At 40.9% G+C, this 22,013-nt stretch overlaps 1 protein-coding gene across 2 annotated transcripts in view; it reads right to left on the bottom strand.

Moving 5' to 3' along the window:
• The window catches only part of LOC149449356 (citron Rho-interacting kinase-like), a 201,808-nt gene extending 180,358 nt beyond the window's left edge, over window positions 1-21,450 (bottom strand). For both annotated transcript variants that reach the window (XM_089693340.1, XM_089693341.1), the window contains exons 1-3: window positions 21,355-21,450; window positions 12,335-12,485; window positions 2,545-2,720 (exon numbers count right to left, since the gene is read on the bottom strand). In XM_089693340.1, the coding sequence (XP_089549466.1) occupies window positions 2,545-2,720; window positions 12,335-12,485; window positions 21,355-21,450 (423 nt within the window). The remainder of the gene's footprint in view (window positions 1-2,544; window positions 2,721-12,334; window positions 12,486-21,354) is intronic.
• Window positions 21,451-22,013: the final 563 nt, after the last annotated feature.

Here is a 22,013-nt window from a genome sequence, read left to right as displayed (position 1 = left end):
GGATTTCAAAACCCTGGACCGACTCTGCGGGCACTGACTGCACAGCTTCCACTGGGGGTGGTTGGGACAGGGCCTACCATATCAGTTCACCTATACATTTTTATTTTCTGTAGGTGACCTAACACTTTAAATTCCTCCAAAGCATGCCTCTCAGGGCTAGTGGGGGATCTTCCCATTAACTCTCACATAAAAAAAAAAAAAATGTTAAGGGTACTCAATGACTTCTTTCTCCTACTTTACCTGGGTGGAATAGGTAATCAACTTTGTCTTTCATCTCCACCAACTTACCTACACTACTAGAGGATCCCTAAAGAGCTTTGACAAGACCTGGAACCTCTTGTCCCGCCTCCCACTTACGACCTAACTTCAAAGTAGTTCCCAGGAGACCACAACTCTTAATCTAAGGTTTGAATATATTTAACTGTATTTCTTGTCAACACTTTACCTGTATAATTTACCATTGACACATACAGTATGTAAGAACAAGAGTGTTGATTCCTTTATGTTTCTGTAAGATGTTTTTCTTACTTTAATTGTATTGTTATACATGTTTAAAAAGCAAGGAAGGTAGAGCATGAGCATAAGAACTCATGAATTCACGAATTCACATGTGTCTGTTGTACCCCACACTTAGTCCTTTTAGAACACACAAAATCCATGCTCCTTTATTCTGTATAAAAGAGTTTTACCACTTTATTTTACTCAATATAATACAGGACATGAATTGATAAGAGAATTTAATACAAAAATAAAGTACCACTTACAGAACATGAATTAATTTCTAAAATGTAGACTTAAAACATCAGTCCACCCAAAACTAATACTTTGCTTCAGGTAGATGTTTGCAATATGAATCATGCACTGGTTCATCTACTAGGGACAATAGTCTCTGATCCGGGTCTGCCTATCAGTTGCAGTCACTCGAGGGTATTCATCTTTCCCCTTGAATTTTACCTTTTTGTATATTTTGGAGAATAGACTAGGAGAGATTGGATGTCCATTAAAGTATAAGAGTAACACTGGGGGACAGAGCCAGAAGCTTACAAGGCAGATCTTTCTACCAGAGCCCCCACAGGTAAGATAAACCAGAGGGTGAATCAACTTGTCAGCATTTAGCAAAAGCTGAAACAACAGTTTTAAGTACGCTGCCCCTTTAAAGCTCCTATATGCTCACATTTTTGTTCCCATATGGGGCCAGGACTGGGGATTGCCACTGGCAAGGAAGGTGTCAAAGTCAATGATCCTTTGCTAAGCATCCCCTTTTGACAACAGAGGTATTGAGATTTAAAGCATATTTTAATATCTGTATCAAAATATACATTTAATTTGCATTTAGGCTTATTGTCTTTTAACAACCCTCTGTATTATCTCAAAATGTGTATGTCTCCTTAACGGGGAACTAAACCCTCTTATCCTTTACAGCCAAAGGAGCTGCCATTCTTTGATATACAGGTGCCATGCTGCTGCACATGATATGTAGGTGCCATGCTGCTGCACATGTGATCAGCTATGACACCAGCCATCTGATGGCTTGAAAGTTCATTTGAGAGGTAACACAAGCGCATTGGATACCTATGCAAATATTTTGGTAAACTGAAATCTGTGACTTTAGTTTCTCTTTTAAAAATGGTCAGAAACCAACTGGTATAAATCTCATAACATGTTTTATTGCTCAGCGGAGGCCCAATGGAATAACAAACTGAAATTCACTGTTTCCATTAGGCCCAGATCACACCAATGTGCATTTAAACACATAACAATGTGATAGAACGCATCACAATGTGCGTTAAGGAAAGTATTTTGACTCTCAGCTGTGAACAAATAAACATGCTAAATGTGTCACAGAAAGAGAAGTGTGTTTAGTGCGCATGGTGTAAATCCTGCCTTAGATACTGATGACCACAGAGCTTTATCAGTAATACCCCCCCCCCCCACCCCCCGTATAAATTGGTAAAGTCTATGTTGAGAAGGAAAAAAAAAAATTATCAGCACAAGGGACGTTGCTTACATTTAATTCAAAGTGTACCTTGTTCTTTTGCCAGTTGTTTTAATGGAAATCTGAAGTCCCTGGCCCCCTTCCCATACCCCACAGTGGTATTCTCCGAGGCTGCTGGCTACTCCATTCATAGAAGCTGTACTACAGCATCTATAAATGAAAACACTCTATGAATGGGGGAGGTGGACCTTTCATTCATCCTCCCATGCTCCATTCATAGATCGCTTTTAATGCTTAGAAGCTATAGTACAACTTTTGTGAATGGAAGGGGGAGCAAAAAGGGCAGGCATAGTAAGCACATTTAATGAGTGCCTGTCATAGGTTCAGCACTGGCATTAATCACCACAATACTGAATATGACAGCTGTGGGGTATGGGAGGGGGACAGAGGACTTTGGATTTTCACTACGTCATCCAACAAAAGCACAAGGGACACTTTGCATTAAATGTAAGTAGTGCCCCTTGGGATTTTACCTAAACTTAGGCTTTAACCTTAGTAACCTTTTACTTAGCAATATTTGCATATGAAATATACAGCACCCCAAATACCTGTTCCTGTGCTAGCAGTGCTTTCTTCTTCATCACTTTCATAGCAAAGGTTTCTCCAGTCACTTTCTCTTTGACAACATGCACATCTGCAAAATGGCCTCGTCCAATCACATTCTTGACGTCAAAATCCTTCACACTAGGCTGAAGCTCATGTAATTCTGCAACAATGTCTGAATCTAGGAGGAGAAATATTATTACAGAGCAGTGCAAAATGTTACAGTCCAAAACAAACAAATGCTTGATCAAATAAATGGTGGATAAAGTTTTAAATAATAAACTCAGTCTAAATAAAAATATATAATAAAATAAAAAATTTAAATACCAAAAGACTTGGGAAAACAGCTCATTTGAAGTCCACTACATTACCAATGAAAATGATGTGTCTCTTCATAGCCCAACACTACATGAGCTTGCACATAAGCATGCAAAATGTCTATTTGCATGAGCATTTTATGTTTTTTACTCAGATATGTACTGCTATCTTAAGTGGAGAAGGGGGATTAGCTACATAAAGGAATTCTATTCTAAATGTACAGAAAGCTGACAGAAGAATAAGCGCTCTTTGACATGAATGTTTATTTTTTTGTAGGAGTACAGTTTTTCATAAATAATCAGAATACTGTATGTAATTTGGATGTTTTAGATCGAAACAGAACATAGCTAATGTACACCTGACCTGATCTGATCTAATTTAAAAAAAATAATAGCCTGAGGTATCAGTGCTGAAGGACAGACATCTTGTGGTGAGACTGTGTACATGTGTTAGTGTTTATATAGATCTTGTGGAGTGGCTTTGAATCTTGACCCAAGCTGTTCAGAGGGCCTCGACTTCTCATACAAAATTAATATAAACTTTGACACAACCTTGTGCTAAACCCAATCTCCACTAATTCCCCTATCAAACCTCTAAGCCTGCCATGGCTTAGAGCTGGGAGGAGTGGTGCCTAAACTTGACTTGTTTTTCAGAAGTGTTGTCACCACTCTTTAGCCCAGGTCTGATCTTCTTTTCTAAAATATAGTTATAGTTGAATGACTCACTGTTGAAAGTTTATTTTAGATCAGTGCTGCTTAAACTTGTAGTGACCCACCACCAGTATTTTGTGGATATCAACACCAGAAGCAAAGATAGGATATTTGACCTACCAGTAAAATCTGTTTCCTGGAGTGCAGTGCAGGATACAGGCTTCTTGCAGCTGGGATATATACAGATACCTTCTGGAGATCAGACAATTGGGAAAAAGAAAGGCTGCACAGACATCCCCCTATATAAATCCTCCCTCTCCCAGCTATCCTTAAGGCTGGTACACATGGGTTAAATATTGGCTGATATTTGCCAGTTCAACAGAAACCATCCGACGTTTGCCCATTGTGTACAGCAGCCTGTCCGGCTTCTGCCGAATGGGCATGCTGGAAAACAAACAGCCGACCGGCATCTGACCAGCACTTGCAGCCAAAACAAAATAGCTCAGCGGGGAGATCACTGTACTAACATCTCATAGTTGGCACAGTACCACACCAGGAGTCCTTCAGTAGGACAAATCAACACCATTAACCCTGGCCATCCTGGTATGGCTGACCACATCATCAGAAGGGTTTCAGCAATCCTTGCATATCCCAAACTAAGGAATGAAATTGGCACCCTCAGCAAATGTTTAAAGGGCTTTTGCCCTGTACTCACCACTTCAGTAGCAGGAATAAGAGGAATTTAACCACAACCTTGTTTTGCCCTCCACAATGGACATATCCCTGCAGGGGTTTTCAGAAACTGGGCTCCACACCAAGCAGACCACAGCTCTGGACCTGTAAAGCACCCTGTGGAGCATCCACAGCAGGCTCCAGTGCAGAAACATTACAAGCCAGCCGCACATCTTCTACCATACAGGGTCTAGGTATAGTCCCAGAAGGCTCTGCCAATGTATTCCATGACCTGGAACCTGCATAGAAAAAAAAAAAAAAAAAAGTGCGACGAAAAAACCTCCATAAAAGAAGGTACGCTTTTCTCAGTAGAGAGAAGAGGTCCATCACTTAAGTGGGAGCAGTTAAATAGGGGGTGTCCATTTAGCATTTTTTGTTTTGCCAGTGTCCAATCATCTGAAGGGAACAGCATATAACCCAGGGAAGCCTGTGCCCTGTATTGTACAATTAAAAAATTGTGTTTACTAATGTAGCTCTTAGTTTGCGGTGCTCCTGTTCACTGGCACATGGACCGGGGCTGTCATTCTAATACTGCAGTCACCCACACACAGGTTTCTCTTCCTCTCTCCTTTGCGCGAGAGAGCGATGGCTGCTGTGCAACGGATGAGAGACATCTGGAACTATGGGGGATGTAGTACCCAGGATACAGTTCCCTATCAAGCCAAGGACTGGATGGGACTACAAGTCTGAGGAGGACAGAAAGCTTCAACAGGAGGAAAAGAAAGAAGAAACCAGGGCTCAGACAGTCTCGCGTGCAATGTTAAAAGTAAGCTGAGACTGGGCTGCTGAGTTGGAGAGCTCCCAGCCATGAGTTTACAATGTTGTAGGAGAAAGACTGGGCTGCCATATCTACACGGAGGGCATAGCTGTCAAATCAATACAGACCAGAAGGCTTAAAGCAGTAAAAAAAAAAAAAAGCAAAAAAGCAAAAAATGTAACAGTGCAGGTAACCAAACATTAGATGTGGTGGCTGCAATAGTTTTCTTTTCTTTGGCTTTTTCCCCTCTATTTTTTCCCTGGTGATCTGGCCAGTAAAACACACACAGGTGAACACATCGCTGGACCCTGGGACAGGTCAGTGTGTGTTTATTAAAAGCCAGCAGCTACAGTTTTTGTAGCTGCAGACTTTTAATAAACACAATACTGACTGGAACTCTGCTTTCATCGGTTACAACAGTTTTTACCATTTGGGATAAAGGTTTTACATGAATAAATAAAAGCTGATCATTTTAATCACCTCTGTCAGTGGTACATGGATTGTCTCATCCATGTAAACTGATACGTTCTGTTTGAGAGCTTGTGACTTTGAAAAACAACACACTTGCCAGCTGGATCCTCAGATGAAATAGAAGAAAGAAAGCCTAAAAAAAACTAATTCAGGCATCACATCTAATAATTGGGAAGCTGCAATAAAATGCTTACTTCTGTGATTAATACTGCTTTAATTACAGACTTCAAAGTAGTAAGACAATGCGGGCCACAAGTTTGTTATGCATGTCACAGACTGCATGCTGGTAAGGGTCCACGTGTCACAACTAATGATATCCAGTACACAGACTGCATGCTGCTGCAAGGCTGCTGGTCACAACTTGTTAACCTCTTCCCGTCAAGTCCATGTCAATAAACGGCCGGACCGAAGTGCTGCCGATGTGGGTGGATGCTTCTAAACGTCCCTCCGCATCCACTGCCTGTGCGCACTCTCTGGGAACACACGGCACCGCAAACGGTGCCCACTGTGTCCTAAGGACACAGCGGAACACAGATGGCTGTAGGAGACCTCTGTGTGAGGTCCCAATTCATGTGATCACTGATTGGTCAATCAGTGATCTCATTAACAGTAGTAAACAAGATGTCACTTCCTGACATCATTGCTTACTACGTGTGAAATCTGTGATCACAGAGGTCACATGGTACAAGGCTATTCACAACAGCCTTGTACCATGTGACACGCTGTGACCAATTACAGCTCGCACAGTATTTCTCAATGGCTGCAGGAATGCAGCCAGAGAGGAGAAATTATTGCTTTTACATCCTTTATGGGTGTAAATGCAATCAGTGTGAAAAAAGAAAAACAAATCATCAACCCCCACAAGTAGTACAGTGCCACTGTGGGGACACTTTACTGCTAGGGTGAAAGTATGTTAAAAAAAAATTAAAAAAAAACAAAAAAAACACAAATAATAAATATAAAAAAATAAAAATGTAAAAAAAATATTTTGAAAAATTATAATTTTTGGTTATAAACTAATTTGAGGTTTTTCTTTGTTTTGTTTTTTTACTAAATAGATAGATGAATACATTTTGGCCAAAGATTTATGAAGATTATTTATTTGCAAAATTTTATAAGAAAAACACCTTTTTCTAAATTTTTTGACTTTTTCATTTATATAGCAAAAAAATAAAAATCCAAGTGGTGAATACCACCAGAATAAAGTTTTGTCTCAAAAAAAATGCTAAAAAATTCATATGGGTACAGTGTGGCATGACTGCACAATTGTCATTCAAAGTGTGATAGCGCTGAAAGCTGAAAATTGGCCTGGACTGGAAGGGGGTGAAAGTGCCCAGACCTGAAGTGCTTAAAGGAACTGTGTCACCTTGTTTTGGGTATTTATACCCTGTATCATAGGGTCCACTTCAACCTGAGACTTCCAACGCTGGAACTTTGGACCCTAACGATTAATAGTACACTGGCCAGAGTGAGAATTTTGGAGAAACTTAAGGACATTTGAGCTTCCAGTATCAGCCCTTTAGTTAGGACCTCCATAGATTCAGGATTCAAGTACAAGGACACTTAAGAGGTCCTCTTTGTAGTATTTGCAGTGTTGTACAAAACTGTTATCTGTCATTGTTTATTACTACTACCAATCTGTATGTTGCTTTGCAGGGAGAATTTCCCAAAATAAAACCTCTTTCTTTAGCCTTGGTGTGTCAGAGGGTGTGGCATTGCCAGAAGGGTCATTGGTATCCAGAATCAGGGGACCAATCCGTCTGTGGTTCCTTTGGGGGTAAGCACTGAACTAAGATAATACTCCTCCACTAGCACTCACGAGATGTTTCTTGCAATCTTCATAGGCATGTCATTTACCTGTAACAACATCCCCTGTGCCGAAATTCTAAAGCACAGCGACTGCTGCTGAGCACCGCCATCTTGCTTGTGATGTAAACAGCCCCAGTAGACTCAGGGCTCAAATCACAACGCGATATTTACTACTTTAAGAAATGTGGTAAAATACCTCTTAGTGGTTTGCAAAAATTTTATTTTGCAGTTCACTTAAAAATGCTATTAAAATACCGCATGAGTCTTTCTATAAAGTGCTGCAATATTTTAGCAGTGAAAGCTAGCAGTAAATATCAAGGTTGTTAAGAAGCAGGCTTAACAACCACTCCTTAACAACCATTATATTTATTGGTTGTTAAGGATGCCAGCGGCCACTCAATTCTTAGCAACCAGCTATTTACTGGTTGTTAAAGACGCCGATGGGTGCTGGTTCTTGACAACCAGCAGAAATCAAACACATTCTGTAACTATCACGTGCATTTATTTTCTAGTGATGCACCAATATATCAGCCGCCGAATTCATACTACAGTAAACTCATACTCATTTAAATTCATGATATTAAAAAGTCGAATATAATACAATTATTTGTAAAAAATATATTTTTTTAAAAAATTGTCCATTTCGGTTTTTGGCCAAGTGCATCCTGAATTTTCAGTTTCACCCAGAATTTTATTTTCGGTGCGCTACTATGCATTTCCTTGAATTGACTTTAACACCGTTTTATGCAGTATTTACAAAGCGGTTTTGCTTTTCGATGTAAATACAGCATAAAAGGAACATTGTAAGAGATATAAAGGGACCGCATAAATTGACATTTTCAGCATCGCATGCAGTATTTGGAAAAAAATGTGTCAGATCACCTGCATACCGCATGCTTTAGTGAACTTGAGCCCTCAGAACGGTCACTCAATTGACAATCTATAATATCTTCTATTTCCACTTTCCACCAGTGACTACATAAAAAGTTATATAGGAAGCCTAAGGGAAGGGCAGAGGTGCTGGGTAAACACAGAGAGTAATTAGATACTCCCAGAAGATGAGAGGGCTATCTCTACAGGAGAAAGGAGGCTGTGTTTGGGAATGGATTTTCCTTAAAATGGAACTGCACTGCATCTGAGCACCACAAACCAAAAATGCAATATAATTCATTGTTAATATTAAAAAAAAAGTTTAAAACATGCAAATACGATGTACTTTCTCATATAGTTCATTTATATTTGGACACAGGCACAATTTTCATACTTTTGGCTCTGTATGCCACGAGAATAAATAAAAATGAAACAATCCAAATGAATTTGAAGTGCAGACTTTCAGCTTTAATTCAAGGGGTTGAACATAAATATCAAGTACAAATGTTAGGAACTGCAACCATTTTTATACACAGTCCCTACATTTTCAGGGGATCAAATGTAATTGGACAGATGAATATAATCATAAATAAAATTTAATTTTTAATATTTTGTTGAGAATCCTTTACTGGCAATGACTGCCTAAAGTCTGGAACCCATGGACATCACCAAAGACTGGGTTTTCTCCTTTCTGATGCTTTGCCAGGCTCTAACTGCAGCGGTCTTCAGTTGTTGTTTGTTTGCGGGTCTTTCTGCCTTTAGTTTTGCCTTCAGCAAGTGAAATGCATGCTCAATTGGGTTGAGATCAGGTGATTGACTCGGCTATTGAAGAACATTCCACTTCTTTTTCTTCAAAAGCTCCTGGGTTGCTTTTGCAGTGTGTTTTGGATCATTGTCAATCTGTACTGTGAAGAGCCGTCCAATCAACTTTGCTGCATTTGGCTGAATCTGGGTTGACAGTATATCTCTAAACACTGCAGAATTCATCCGGCTGCTTCTGTCTTCTGTCACATCATCAATATACACCAATGACCCAGTGCCACTGGAAGCCATGCATGCCCATGCCTTCACTATGTTTTCCAGATGACGTTGTGTGCTTTGGATCATGAGCTGTTCCAAGCCTTCTCCACACTTTTCTTTGACATTCTGGTACAGATTAATCTTAGTTTCATCCATCCAAAGAATGCTTTTCCAGAACTGGTCTGGCTTTCTTAGATGTTGTTTGGTAAAGTCTAATCTGGCTTCTCTATTCTTCAGGCTTATGAATGGTTTGCACCTTGTGGTGAACCCTCTGTATTTGCCCTCGTGAAGTCTTCTCTTATTTGTAGACTTTGACAATGAAACGCCCACCTCCTGGAGTGTGATGACTTTTGGACTATTTATTAAGAAAAATGATATTATCCAAAAGAACATCTTAAAAGCTGACTGTCATGGGACATTCTCGGATAATTTCAAGTGACCTTCCAAGAAGTTACCACACACAATGAGTGGAAGAAATTTGTCTAAGACACAATGAGGCTAAACCACCACTATTTGAATTTCTGCAGGTGATCAAACAAAGTACCAAAGTGACAATGGTGAGAAGAAATCCTTATTGTCTTGTTTCTTCCAAAAACCTTGGAAGATGTGTGATCACCAAACAAAACCTCTGAACGGTCACAATCAGCTATTGTATCCTGAGGTTAAAATTCAGTCCATTCTGTTTACCCTAATTCTCACACAATAGTGCTAGTAACTAGAAGCTTCCTCTGTAACATATCCTTGAACCGTGCATTAAACATAAGGTGAAAGTTGGGTCATTTAAAAGAGCTTGGTATATATCAATGGAAATATTATCAAAAAGTATGTACCCACACACCAAAATCCATTCGGTAAAGTTGGGTACTGCATCCCACTCAACTGAAGTTTGAAGTGATAAAATATAAGATGGTTTGTGAGTTGAGTAATTTCTATATTTCCAAAGGAAATCAGCCATTCCAATACAGTTCATATATCAGAAAAATGAGAAACCAAATGAATTCACATCTTTCTATGGTCCTTATTTAAGAGTTAGTAGGGAAATCATCCATACCTGAATAGGACCCATATATTTGAACCATAAAGACATACTGTTTATATCAAAGGGTGAGTCATCATTAAGACCACCAATTCATTTGTGATACTGGACTGTCCCCGGTGGACAGGTAAGGAACTTCTATAGGTACGCAAACTTCTCAACCGTCCAATCAACAAGCCTGTTGAGAGGTCCTTCGGAACAAAGAACTTGTATGTTATAAAATGCCAAACACTTCAAATTGAGAAAAATCTTCTGAAAACTTAAAGCTTCTGAAATCTTCTGACATCTTCTAATCTTCTTGATCACTTCTGAACTACTCCTGAAACTACTTCTTCATTACTCTATTACCACTATATACTGCACGATACTCACTTGCCACCTGCGGCCATTTTGCTGAGAACTTCCAGCTGCCATTTTGAAGGAAAAGATTTTTGCCAGAGACGGTGATGCTCATTTAAGTTCTGGTGCCTGACTGCCCAGAAACATTTCTTTTCCAATTGCATCCCACTGGGAGGCCTCAAAATCGAGATTCTGGGAGTGGTGAGACTGTGCCAAAATATTGTAATTTTCCTTTATATTTCAAACGTTCTAAGCATTATAACATTTTATTGTGTGGTTAGGAAAGTATTAAGGTTATCTGTATGATTATAACTGTTTGAGCAATGGTACTGAGGTTATATATTGCATACTAACTGATTTGTAGTGTTTTTTGTGGTGCGAATTATCAGAGATACTTTCTTATTTTCCTACGGCCGCGGGAAATGAGAAATAATATCTGAAGCACTGTATGTTTCAACTAACCTCCCAAAATTTTGTTTTCCCTTATTTGATAATCATATTTTGTATGATACCGTAGGATATTAGCGTACTATATCTTTGATTGTGTGTACAAATATATTCATCACCAGTATTTTGCGTTTGTATTAATATATATATATATATATATATATATATATATATATATATATATATTTGTACATAAATGTATTTATTTATTAAAAAGGCAAATTTTGTGTATATGGTACGAAATCATATTGATGAAAGAACTCAAGGTAAATTATTAAGTGGTGATCAAATTATTAAGGTGTCCAAATTATTGGTTTCTTAAATATTTGCCGTATTTTAACAGCTGGAGGCACAGCAATATTTTGTTTGAGGGAGAGAACACCGCCCTAAGTATTTAGAATAAATTCTTACATAAACCACCACAGGAGAGTGTACTTATCTAGATGTTGTGAATGGGTTTTGCTTTACCATAGAGAGGATCCTGCAATCATCTACCACTGTTGTCTTCTGTGGACATCCATGCCTTTTTATCTTGCTGAGCCCACCAGTGTGTTCTTCTTTCCACAGAATGTACCAAACTGTTGATTTGGCCACTCCTAATGTTGCTGCTCTCTGATGAAATTGTTTAATTTTTGAAGCCTTACAATGGCTTGTTTCACTTGCATGGACAGCTCCTTTGAACACATGATGTAGGTTCACAGCAATAGATTCCAAATGCAAATACCACACTTAGAATCAACTCCAGACCTTTTACCGGCTTAATTGATGAAGAAATAACGAAGGAGTAGCCCACACGTGGCCATGAAACAGCTTTTGATTCAATTGTCCAATTACTTTTGGTCCCTTGAAAAAGGAGGGATGGCTACTCTTAAGAGCTGTAATTCCTAAACCCTTCCTCCAATTTGGATGTACATTCCCTCAAACTAAACCTGAGAGTGTGCACTCTCAGCCCACATGCATTATATAACTATAGCTTGAATATGTTTTGGTAATTACGTGAAAAAATCTAAAATTGTGCCTGTGTCCAAATACATATGGGCCTAACTGTATACTTACTAATGCTAGCAGCATAAGGATTAATAGTCCATGTTGATTGAGAGAGTGCAGTTCCACTTTAAGTATTAACATTTTCTTGCACACTCAAGGGCACATTGCAATTAAATAAACAAACAATCTTTCTGGAAAGAAAAGTTATTGCAAGTAAGCATTTTAAATACTTAATTTTTTTATACTTTTACTTTCAATTTGGTGACAGTCTCTTTAAATCCAACAAAAGTTTGAAATAATAGAAGCACTTCAAATAACCTGATGATTGGCGAGTGAAGATAAATTATAGTGACACTTACATTTTTTTACAAAGTTTGCCACATGTTTGATCTTCATTAAGACAGGACTGTTGCATTCTTCAAAAAGTACAAATAAGGAATCTAAAAGTCCTTCTCTGCTGAGGGCTGACAGTTGTTGATGGTGAAATAGAGGTAGACATGATGACCTTCCCTAAAAACAAAAATGGCAAAATAATTATCTACAAAGCAACATTCCCTTTCAAAAAGCGTGCAAAATTAATACTAGGGCTGCCGCTGCTGACCTTCTTCAATACTGTGCCCCGCACAGCCGCGTTTTGTTAAAGTTTGACAGCTAGCGAGGGGGGAAAAGATACCCAGCTAGCGGTCAAAACAGGGGAGTGTGGGCGGTCTAATCAGAACATGTTACACCCTGAATATGGGCGTACCATGTAATGAAAAGGTGAACTTACCTTTTAATTTTTAGTTAATTGCCAAATAGTATATTAATTAAAACTGGTGTTTAATCATCCCTTCCCTGATGATATCGACTAACTGGACTCGAGACAATATCCCTACCTCTACTGGTCACTGGCATTACAAAAGAAAAAAAAAAAAAGAAAAAGAAAAACACTGTCCAGCTCTCATGATACAGACAGGGAGCCCGCAGTGGTGACATCAGCACAAGAGGACTGGGGGTGGGGGGAGCGGTGTCCCAACTACAGTTTCATACTAATATTACAACATCCAACATGTGCAGGTGGTATTCTAGCAACTGGCAGATTGATATTCAGAATTATATTTCAAACCTAGGGATACCAAACACAGCGTATCTTTGTCACCCAGGATAGAAGAGATTGCTTTCTCCACTTTCCTATGTGTTAACATAGTCATGTATGACCTTGATTTGTTTGGTATGATATTCCCTATTCAAATATATGCCTAATATTAATGTGCCCTGTTCCTGTTGAATTCTATGAATTGTATGTGGAATTGTTACATGTGGAATAGACGTTTTATAGTATGCTCCGCATTCCTAGAGCTCTAATGGCCTTACAGGTCATGTGTGACTGCTTGACTGAGTTATTATTGTTTTACGATAGGGCAGAGGAAAGTGTTTTTCATGGTTCCTGGAAACAGACATCCTGCCAAGACTAATTAGCTGTTTACAGCCCCGGACGCTGGCATCTATTTGTGTTTTAATTAAAATAAGAGGCTCTTTTGAAGTTTGCTAAAAGTTACAGCTACAAATTCCATGAGTTGGCTTTGAGGAAAAGGCAAGTCCTCGAAACGCGTCAGCCTATTGGATGTCTACACTCTCTATTGCAGACTGTTACTCAGCGCGGTGTTGACCCAGCTGTTCCTTTATGATGAGCCTTTACATAATTGTCGTTTGTGAGTACAACACCTACTTTATTTCTTATTAAACATTTTTTATGGTAATGCACTAGGCCTGTGCGCCCTCTGTTTGTTCTTTCCTCATTCAGTATATTTGGATTCCCCCGGTCTATTTGAGGGCAGCAAGTTGTGCATGTTCCAGGACATTCTTAATGTGGTTGTAGCCTGCATCGAGTCCATCCCCAAGCGCAGGAGCATTTGTGTTTACAAATTCCATAGTTTGCAAAGGGGTAGGGGCAAGAATAGGAACACTGCTCATGAAACCAAAATGCAGAGACCTTAAGAAGATGGCTGTTGCGTACAGCGTTCATGTCTCTATTGCGCCTAATTGTAACAGACGGGTCTTCTGGAAGGACATAATCAGTGAACTTCTGGGAGATATGTCGCACCTCTTTCCAAAAGGATTCCAATTTTGGACATGTCCAAAAGATGTGTAATAAATAGCCCCCACCATCTTGGCATCACCAACACTGGTCTGAGACAGTGGGACAATATTTGTGAAGTATCAACGGTGTACGGTACCATCCAGTAAGGAATTTAAACTTAGTTTCCTGAATCCGTTTACAGATGGATGATTTTAGAGCAAAAACGTATAATCTGCCTCTGTTGGGATGAAGAGAAGGATCTGTTTAGCGCCAATTTTCATTTCCGTAGAAAAGGGGCAGAGTAGCCTCTGGTGGAGCGATCAGTTGAGAGCATTTTTTTTTTATTATCAAAGGAAAACTGACCCAAAATTTTTAATTTAGCTGTATATTTCTTGCTACTACCATACCCAATCACCAAAAAAACAACCAAAAATAATTTCTCCTGCTCCTGATGATCGCAGCAATATCACTGCCCCCGACTCCCCCTCACATTCACAATTTCATGAGCTACACAGGCTGGCTGGCTGTATTGTGGGGCTGCCAATATATCAAGCCAAATTTTTCTGCTGGTGCAGATGAGGCCTGGGGATGACAAGAGGCAGACCCTCGACCTCTGTCAGACGATTCGGAGGCTAAGGCCACCAAGTTAGCAGGATCCAAAGTCGGCTTGGTCATGTTTTATGAGAGTTTGTAGTTTTATTTCTTAAACTGAAGGGTACATTCTTTGTTTCAAGTGTTCCATTTCTTGCTAGTCCTATGTTTATTGTGCTTCCTGATTTGCATTTCTGTGTTTTCTTCTCGGGATTCAGCCTGAGGGGCTGTACACTAACTTTAGAACACCCATGTAATGGCATCTCCTGATCTGAAATGTATTTCATGTAATGTGTGGAGCCTCAACTCCCCTGTGAAGCGTTCCTTGTTCTTCCAATTTCTCAAATCCTATAGTCCCCACATATGCATCTTACAGGAAACCCATTTGATGGGTCGCAAGGTACTTAGTTTAAAGAAAGCTTGGATTGGACACTACTACGCTACTTATTCTTCAAAAGCCCAGGTGGTTAATGTCCTTATTCATAAATCTGTGCCACCTACTCTCCTCCATCTCAGGCTGGATTCCGAGGGTAAATATGCTCTGGTGCATGAGATGATTGTTTTGAACTGGCGATCGTTGGCCTATATCTTCCTCCTCCTGCCTCCGTGCGTTCGTTGGCTGCTCTGGCCCTGCTCTTGACTTTGTACCCCACATCCCATATTCTCCTTGTGGGCAACTTCAATCTTACTCCTGATCCTAGAGTAGCTAAATTATATCCTGAAGACTGCAGAGAGTCAGACCTGGCCAGAGGGAAGGGGCTTTATCAGTACACAGACATGTGGCGGGGGAATCCTAAGACTAAGGCCTATACCTGCCACTTGGCTTCTCATAGAACGATGTCTATGATTGACCTTTACTATGTTGCACCTCCACTTTTAGTAAGGGTCCATGAGATTACAATCTTACGTAGGGGGATATCAGACCATGCTCCACTTCTCCGTTTGATGATTTACGACCTCCCTTTGACAAGCTATGGAGACTCTCCAGCTACTGGATTACCGATCCAGAGGTTGAATCCCCCATAGGGGAGGCCTTGGAGCAATACTGTGCCTCCAATTCTGATACTGCTGCTCCTCCGGTGACGTGGGAGGCCTGTAAAGCTACCCTTAGGGCCCAGTATCATACTTTGATAGGAGGCCTGTAGGCCAAAAGGGTAGAGGTGGAGGTAGTGGACAGGCAGGTGTGAGAATCTGAATCCAGATGTGTCACAGACTCCAATAACCATCATAACTTGCAGCTGGCCATTAGGGAAGCCCTTGCTTTGCACACGGAGGCAACTAGAAAGGCATTGCTCCATCAGAATCAACGAATTTGTGAACAAGGGGACAATTCTGGGCATCTACCGGCTTGGTTGGCTAGGGAACAGACTCCTATGACTAACGTTGCCCTCATTCAAGCTGCGGATGGATCTGTAATTTTTGACCCAGTCTCGATTAACCACTGTTTTGCTGAACACTATGCAGCCTTATATTCATCCAAAGTTACCTATACCTCACAGAAGTTGTCCCAGTACCTGGATCTTGTTGATCTACCGTCTCTTTCCCTGGCCCAGAGGGAAAAATTGGAGGCCCCATTTGTTTGGAAGAGATCCAGCAGGCAATTGGTGCTCTCCAGTCTGGAAAACACCGGGCCCGGATGGCTACCCAGTTGAGTTTTATAAACTTACACTGATCAGCTGGCTCCCCGTTTTCATCACCTTCTCAATACACTACATGAGACAGGAAATTTGCCCCCCTCTATGCTGCAGGCAGTGATAGTGGTGATTTTAAAGCCTGGAAAGGATCCGACACAGTGCTCCTCTTACCATCCAATCTCTCTGTTGAATGCAGACGTGAAAATCTTCGCTAAAGTGCTTGCTGGGAGACTGTATTCAGTTATTTCTACGTTAGTGCATTATGATCACACAGGCTTCATGCCAGGTAAAGACACTGACATTAACATATGTAGGCTATTCACTCACATCTCTGTTGCCAGTACCAGAGACAGCCCAGGTGTCGTGCTGTCCCTTGATGCTGAAAAAAGGACTTTGACTCAGTCGAATGGAAATACGTGTGGGAGGCTCTTCAGCGTTTCGCATTTGGCCCTAATTTCACCTCATGGGTCAAGTGCCTCTACAACTCACCATATGCGAGAGTCCATACTAATAATGCTCTATCTTCCCCTTTTGCTGTCCACAGAGGCACTCGACAGGGCTGTCCCCTTTTGCCAAGTCTCTTTGCCCTGGCGATCAAGACCTTGGTCTGTCTGATCCACTCCTCTAAGACCTTGCAAGGTATTTCTGTGGGTGACTGGGAAGACTGGGTTTCCTTGTACGCAGATGACACTCTTTTATAACCTGGAGGACTGTGATCTGTCTCTTAAATCGGCACTTCACATTATCGATTGCTTCATTATTCTGGAGTGTGCATAATCTGGAGGCAGGCCAGGGTTCAATATGCATAAAATACCACCTACTCCTCCTACACACCATTCTGGGGCAAACCTGCACTTCCTCATCTGCACACGGTGCCAGAACCTGCAGTGTGGGTTCGGTATGGCGTTAAGATATTGCAACATATAATGCCTCGGGGTGCCTTTCCATCCTTCGAGGAGCTCAAACACGCTTACAGCCTGTCTTACCGGATATTTATCTGGTTTCTACATTTGCGCCATGCGATTGCTGCTCAATTCCCATCTACCCCAGCTATACAAACTGACCCCTTGGAAAGTTTGTTGATAGAGGAAGACCTGCCTAAAGCTTTGTTCTCAATCCACTCCTTGCTATCCCCTCTGACTACCCCTAGAATGGAGTCACTCTATAGTAAATGGCACACGGACCACCCATTCCTGACGGAAGATGACTGAGAGGACTGCCTTTTGCAATATCTCCCTACTATGATCTCTGCCAGAGATCGCTTTATACAATTGAGATTTATCCAGAGTATACTATACTCCTCAGCGACTGGCTGCAATTTATCCTGGGAAAACGGCAGCATGTTCCTGCTGTGATACGGCCGAGGGGACATTTAACCATATGTTTTGGTTATGTTTGAGGCTGCATCCCTTTTGGACTGGGGAATTGAACACTATCAATGCAGTTGATAACCTGTCTGTTCCTTTTGACCCGCTGATACCGCTGTTCGGACTTACTAATCTTGTGGAGGCATCTAAGCATAGTAAGCTGTTTGTCTTCTTCTCTACTTATTACGCTAGACAAGAAATTTGTTGAGATGGAAGTTGCCAACCCCACCCAAGGTCTCTGGTTGGACGGCAGCAATTAATGGTGCTCTTCCTCTCTGTAAGCTTACGTACATAAGCTGCAACTGTCCAGCAAAATTTGATCAAATATGAGCTGGGTAGGTGGAGGCACAGGGTCTCACAGTATAGGTTGTAGTGGTCTCCAGTTATTTGTTTGAAGATTTTGGTAGCACCCGAACAACACTGTATTGCTACCTGTACCTGTCTCCGCCCATGCCCTCTGTCTTCCCCTTCTTCTTCCTCCTCCTCCCCGCTCCTACCCTTCCCCTCCTCCACCTCGATTCCCCCTTCCTTGGCTGGACACCTGCCTTTGGGTCACACTAAGTTCTTGTTTGACTAACTTGCTCGGGTCAGGTCTTGGGTGGAACACAGAATTTTATCAGGATGCTATTGTAGGACTCTTTTGTTTTTAGGATATTAGTGAATTCTGTTTACCTTGTCGTATATTGCCCACTTGATTAGGTTTTATGTAACTCTGTACCACTGTACATCTTCAATAAACACAACTGTTAAAAAAAAAAAAAGAAAATCCTGCTGCAAGGTAATACAATGTGCTTACCTTAGAACAAAGCCCACCAGTAGTGCGCTGCAGAAGTCCTCCATCTTAACCTGGTCATCCTTCCTGGTTTGCGGGCTGCGGCTGCTTGAATGGCCAAGGCACCAATGGTGTCACACCTGCATGTGGGAGTTTCAGCTGCTGCACACAGCTCCGAAGGAACAGCGCAGGTATGCCGTTCCTTCATAGCGCATGTGCCGGTGTTGTCACCGGCTGTTGCTCCGTGCACAATAGATATTCATTTTACCTACACGTAAGCTTTATTTTAAGCTTTCTTGTAGCTAAAAATATACAAAGTGACTTTACTACCACTTTAATAAATGCAGCCATATGTGTGATTCCCTAGTCTTGGAGGACACCACATTCTTAACCAAGACATGGAAGAAAATGTGTACACTAAACAGGATAGGATTTCTAGCTTCCACAAAAGTTGGCACTGCTAGACACATTTAACCACTTTAGCTCTGCCCCATAGCAGAAATACTGCTACAGGGAGGCAGTTGTGCGCAAAATCACGTATATATACGTGATTTTGCATTGTCGGGTAGGGGGAGCTCGGCTGTGGCTGTCAATCACCGGGTCCCGGCCAGTGATTGCTGAGGATCTACAACAGGGGGAAGACCGATAAGTAAACAAAACAGTTCTCTTCCCTGTCAGCTCCTTTACACTGCTTTGCATGGCTGTGCACAGCACAGCCATGCAAAGCAGTGTGCTTACAGTGAAGCACAAACACTGAACAGAATGTAAAATGGCACACAGTTAATCCCTGCCTACCCAGTGCCATTGGTACAGTGTCAATGCTTTTTATTAGCACTGATCACTGTACTGGTGTCACTGGGGATGTCAGTGACATCAAGTTAGTGCCCCCCAGTGTAAGAATGCCCGTGGCAGTCCCGCTATAAGTCGCTGATCGCCACCATTACTAGTAAAAAATTTACACGTATTGGGATTTTTTTTTTTTTAGCAAAAGACATGTAGCAGAATACATTTTGGCTTAAATTTATGCTGAAATTTGATTTTTTACATTTTTTACTGGACATGTTTAATAGCAAAGTCCAAAATATTGTTTTTTTTTCTCAAAATTGTTGGCAAAAAATAAAAACCGCACAGGCGATCAAATACCACCAAAAGAAAGCTCAATTTGTGGGGAAAAAAAAAGCAGTAAATTTAATTTGGGTGTAGCACTGCATGACCGCGCAATTGTCAGTTAAAGTAACACAGCGCCGTAACGTAAAAAATGGCCTGGTCAGGCAGGGGGGTAAATCCACTTGGGGACAAGTGGTTAAAGACAACTCCAAACTATCTATTGTATAAACCAGAACACAAGATGGACTCCCAAATTTACAGGCTATAACAATATGAGCCAATTCTATAACCTGTAACGATTTGGCTGACGGTAAAGAAATTCAGGGGGAGGTTGAATTCCAGTTGAGCTTGGCAAGAGTTGCTTAGGGACAGGCAGAACTCCCAACTTGAACTAAGTCTTCTATTCTTACCCAGCTCTCGATATCCTTGCCTTCCATTCCTTTATCCATTACCCTCTCCTTTTTTTGTGTTAGTTACCTGCTCTCACCATTTTGCTCTCCCAAATACATAGTTTCCTATATTAGGAGACCAAAGAGCTAAATGGGTAACTCTATATTCTTATAAGATGACATCTGGAGGAGAGGTCGAAAGACAGAACTATTCTCTTTAGAGGATCAAGGAAAGCCTGCCTCCTAGTTCTTCCACTGTTAACACGCGGATACACCCAGGTTACCTCCTATTGTTTTTATATTTTTTGAAAACTTTATATTCTTATTGCACAGTGTGTTGTCCTATCATAATGCCATTTTGCCTACCATTGTAAATGATAATGCAGATACATAATGCTGTAAGTTGGAGAGGAAAGAAAACAAGAACCAACCAGTGTATCCACAAATGAGAGGCAGACAGAGGTCATCAGTCTTAGCTGAGTGATGTTCATTTAACCTGTCTGACGTCATAATTTTTGAAACTCCCACTAAAATAGGGGTTCTCAACCTGTGGCCATCGTAGCCATTTGATGTGGCCCTCAACCTCAAACTAAATGCAGGAGTTTTGCTGCACTTTCTGAAAGTGCACCACACTTGCAAGATATAAGTCTATGGCAGCTAACCCGCAGGAAAGCCATGGTGCAGGTAAACCCAGCATATCAGTGTGAAGAGGCCTTATGGGGGGGCTTGGAACAGAAAGGGCTCGTTTAAATTTGCAGTGTGGGGGACAAGTGGTTTATACCACACCCCCCAACCACTTGTGTAGTGTCAGGGTCGCAATGGCGACCCTGTCTCATGCTCCAGGGGAATCGTGCAGTCTCTCTGTCACATTCTGTTTTACACTTGGACATGAGGAGTGGTGGGGGCGACATATACAGAAAATGATCCTCTCCATTTTCCTCCTGCAATATCTAAAAGCTGACTTCTCCTCCACTCCCTCCCACAGGCATTCAGCGGTTTCAGGAGGAAAATGTACATTATGCTATTCAAATTAAAAAAAAATGTAAATTCCAAACCATTTCATTTTATTTCATTATGGCCGATGACCAGTTACCATATCACTTAAATAGCCCTCGCTCTTCAAAGGGTTGAGCACCCCTGCACTAAAATGTACTCATGAAGTTGGCCTTAACCTACACTCTAACATACAATCTCTGAAAACAATGCTGCATTTAATCCTGCTATCTCACTACAATACGCCTCGTCGCACCATTTGAACTGCAGAACAAACATTTAGTGAGCTTAATTTCTCATTCACATTTCTCATAAGCCATACAACTGGCATAATCTAAAGTGAAATCGATAAGGTTATTTATGAAGTGCGCTGCACAATTTTATGGCTAAAAACAACAGTTTAGTTTATTTTATAGTATTTAGACAAAGTAGTTAAAGACATTTTAGTGGAAGAATAAGTTTGGCACCTGAAAAAAGTTGTTCAGTCGCGCAGCCCTGCTAGTAATGGGCTCAGAGGATATGGAATCAGTTGCCCCGCGTGGTCCAAACTTGAATTTCAACATTTCTGAAACCACAAATGAAAGGAATACATTACATGAATGTTCATGATCACTATCACTCTACATAAAAAAATGGTGAGGCAAAGAAAGCAAAATCACGATTTATTAAAGCATACAATAACAGATAGTCTTGTGATCCAAGCACATCTGACAAACAGCCAATCCAGGAACCCGACCCCTGGTGCAGTTAAGTAGTATAGTTTGTTCTAAGAATCACTCCTATTGTGCTAATTGGACCATGGAGGAGCAACAACACAGTGATGAAGTTGTTTCTGCGGTTTCCCCTTCTTTATGCATGTAAAGGTTTACTTTACATACTGAAAGTAAATCTATCAAAAGAAACGTGAAGGCTGCCACTGCCAATCTCTTCTTCTGAAAATGATAGTTGCCTGGCTGTCATGCCGACACACTTGCTTGGAGTCATTCAACTGGAACAAGTATATAGATATGTACTTTTCTTCAACTTTACTTAGCATACATGTTTTGGTTTGGTACTTTAAAGTGGTAGTAAAGTCCACTTTGTGATTTTTACCTACAGGTTAGCTTATAATTTATATCTCCTAAAC

The sequence above is a fragment of the Staurois parvus genome, unplaced genomic scaffold, assembly GCF_062004578.1.
Source record: "Staurois parvus isolate SC_StPar_1 unplaced genomic scaffold, SC_StPar_1.0 ptg000626l, whole genome shotgun sequence".
Taxonomy (NCBI): domain Eukaryota; kingdom Metazoa; phylum Chordata; class Amphibia; order Anura; family Ranidae; genus Staurois; species Staurois parvus.
The sequence above is the reverse complement of the archived record's forward strand: the minus strand, read 5'-3'. Positions and strand labels throughout refer to the sequence as shown.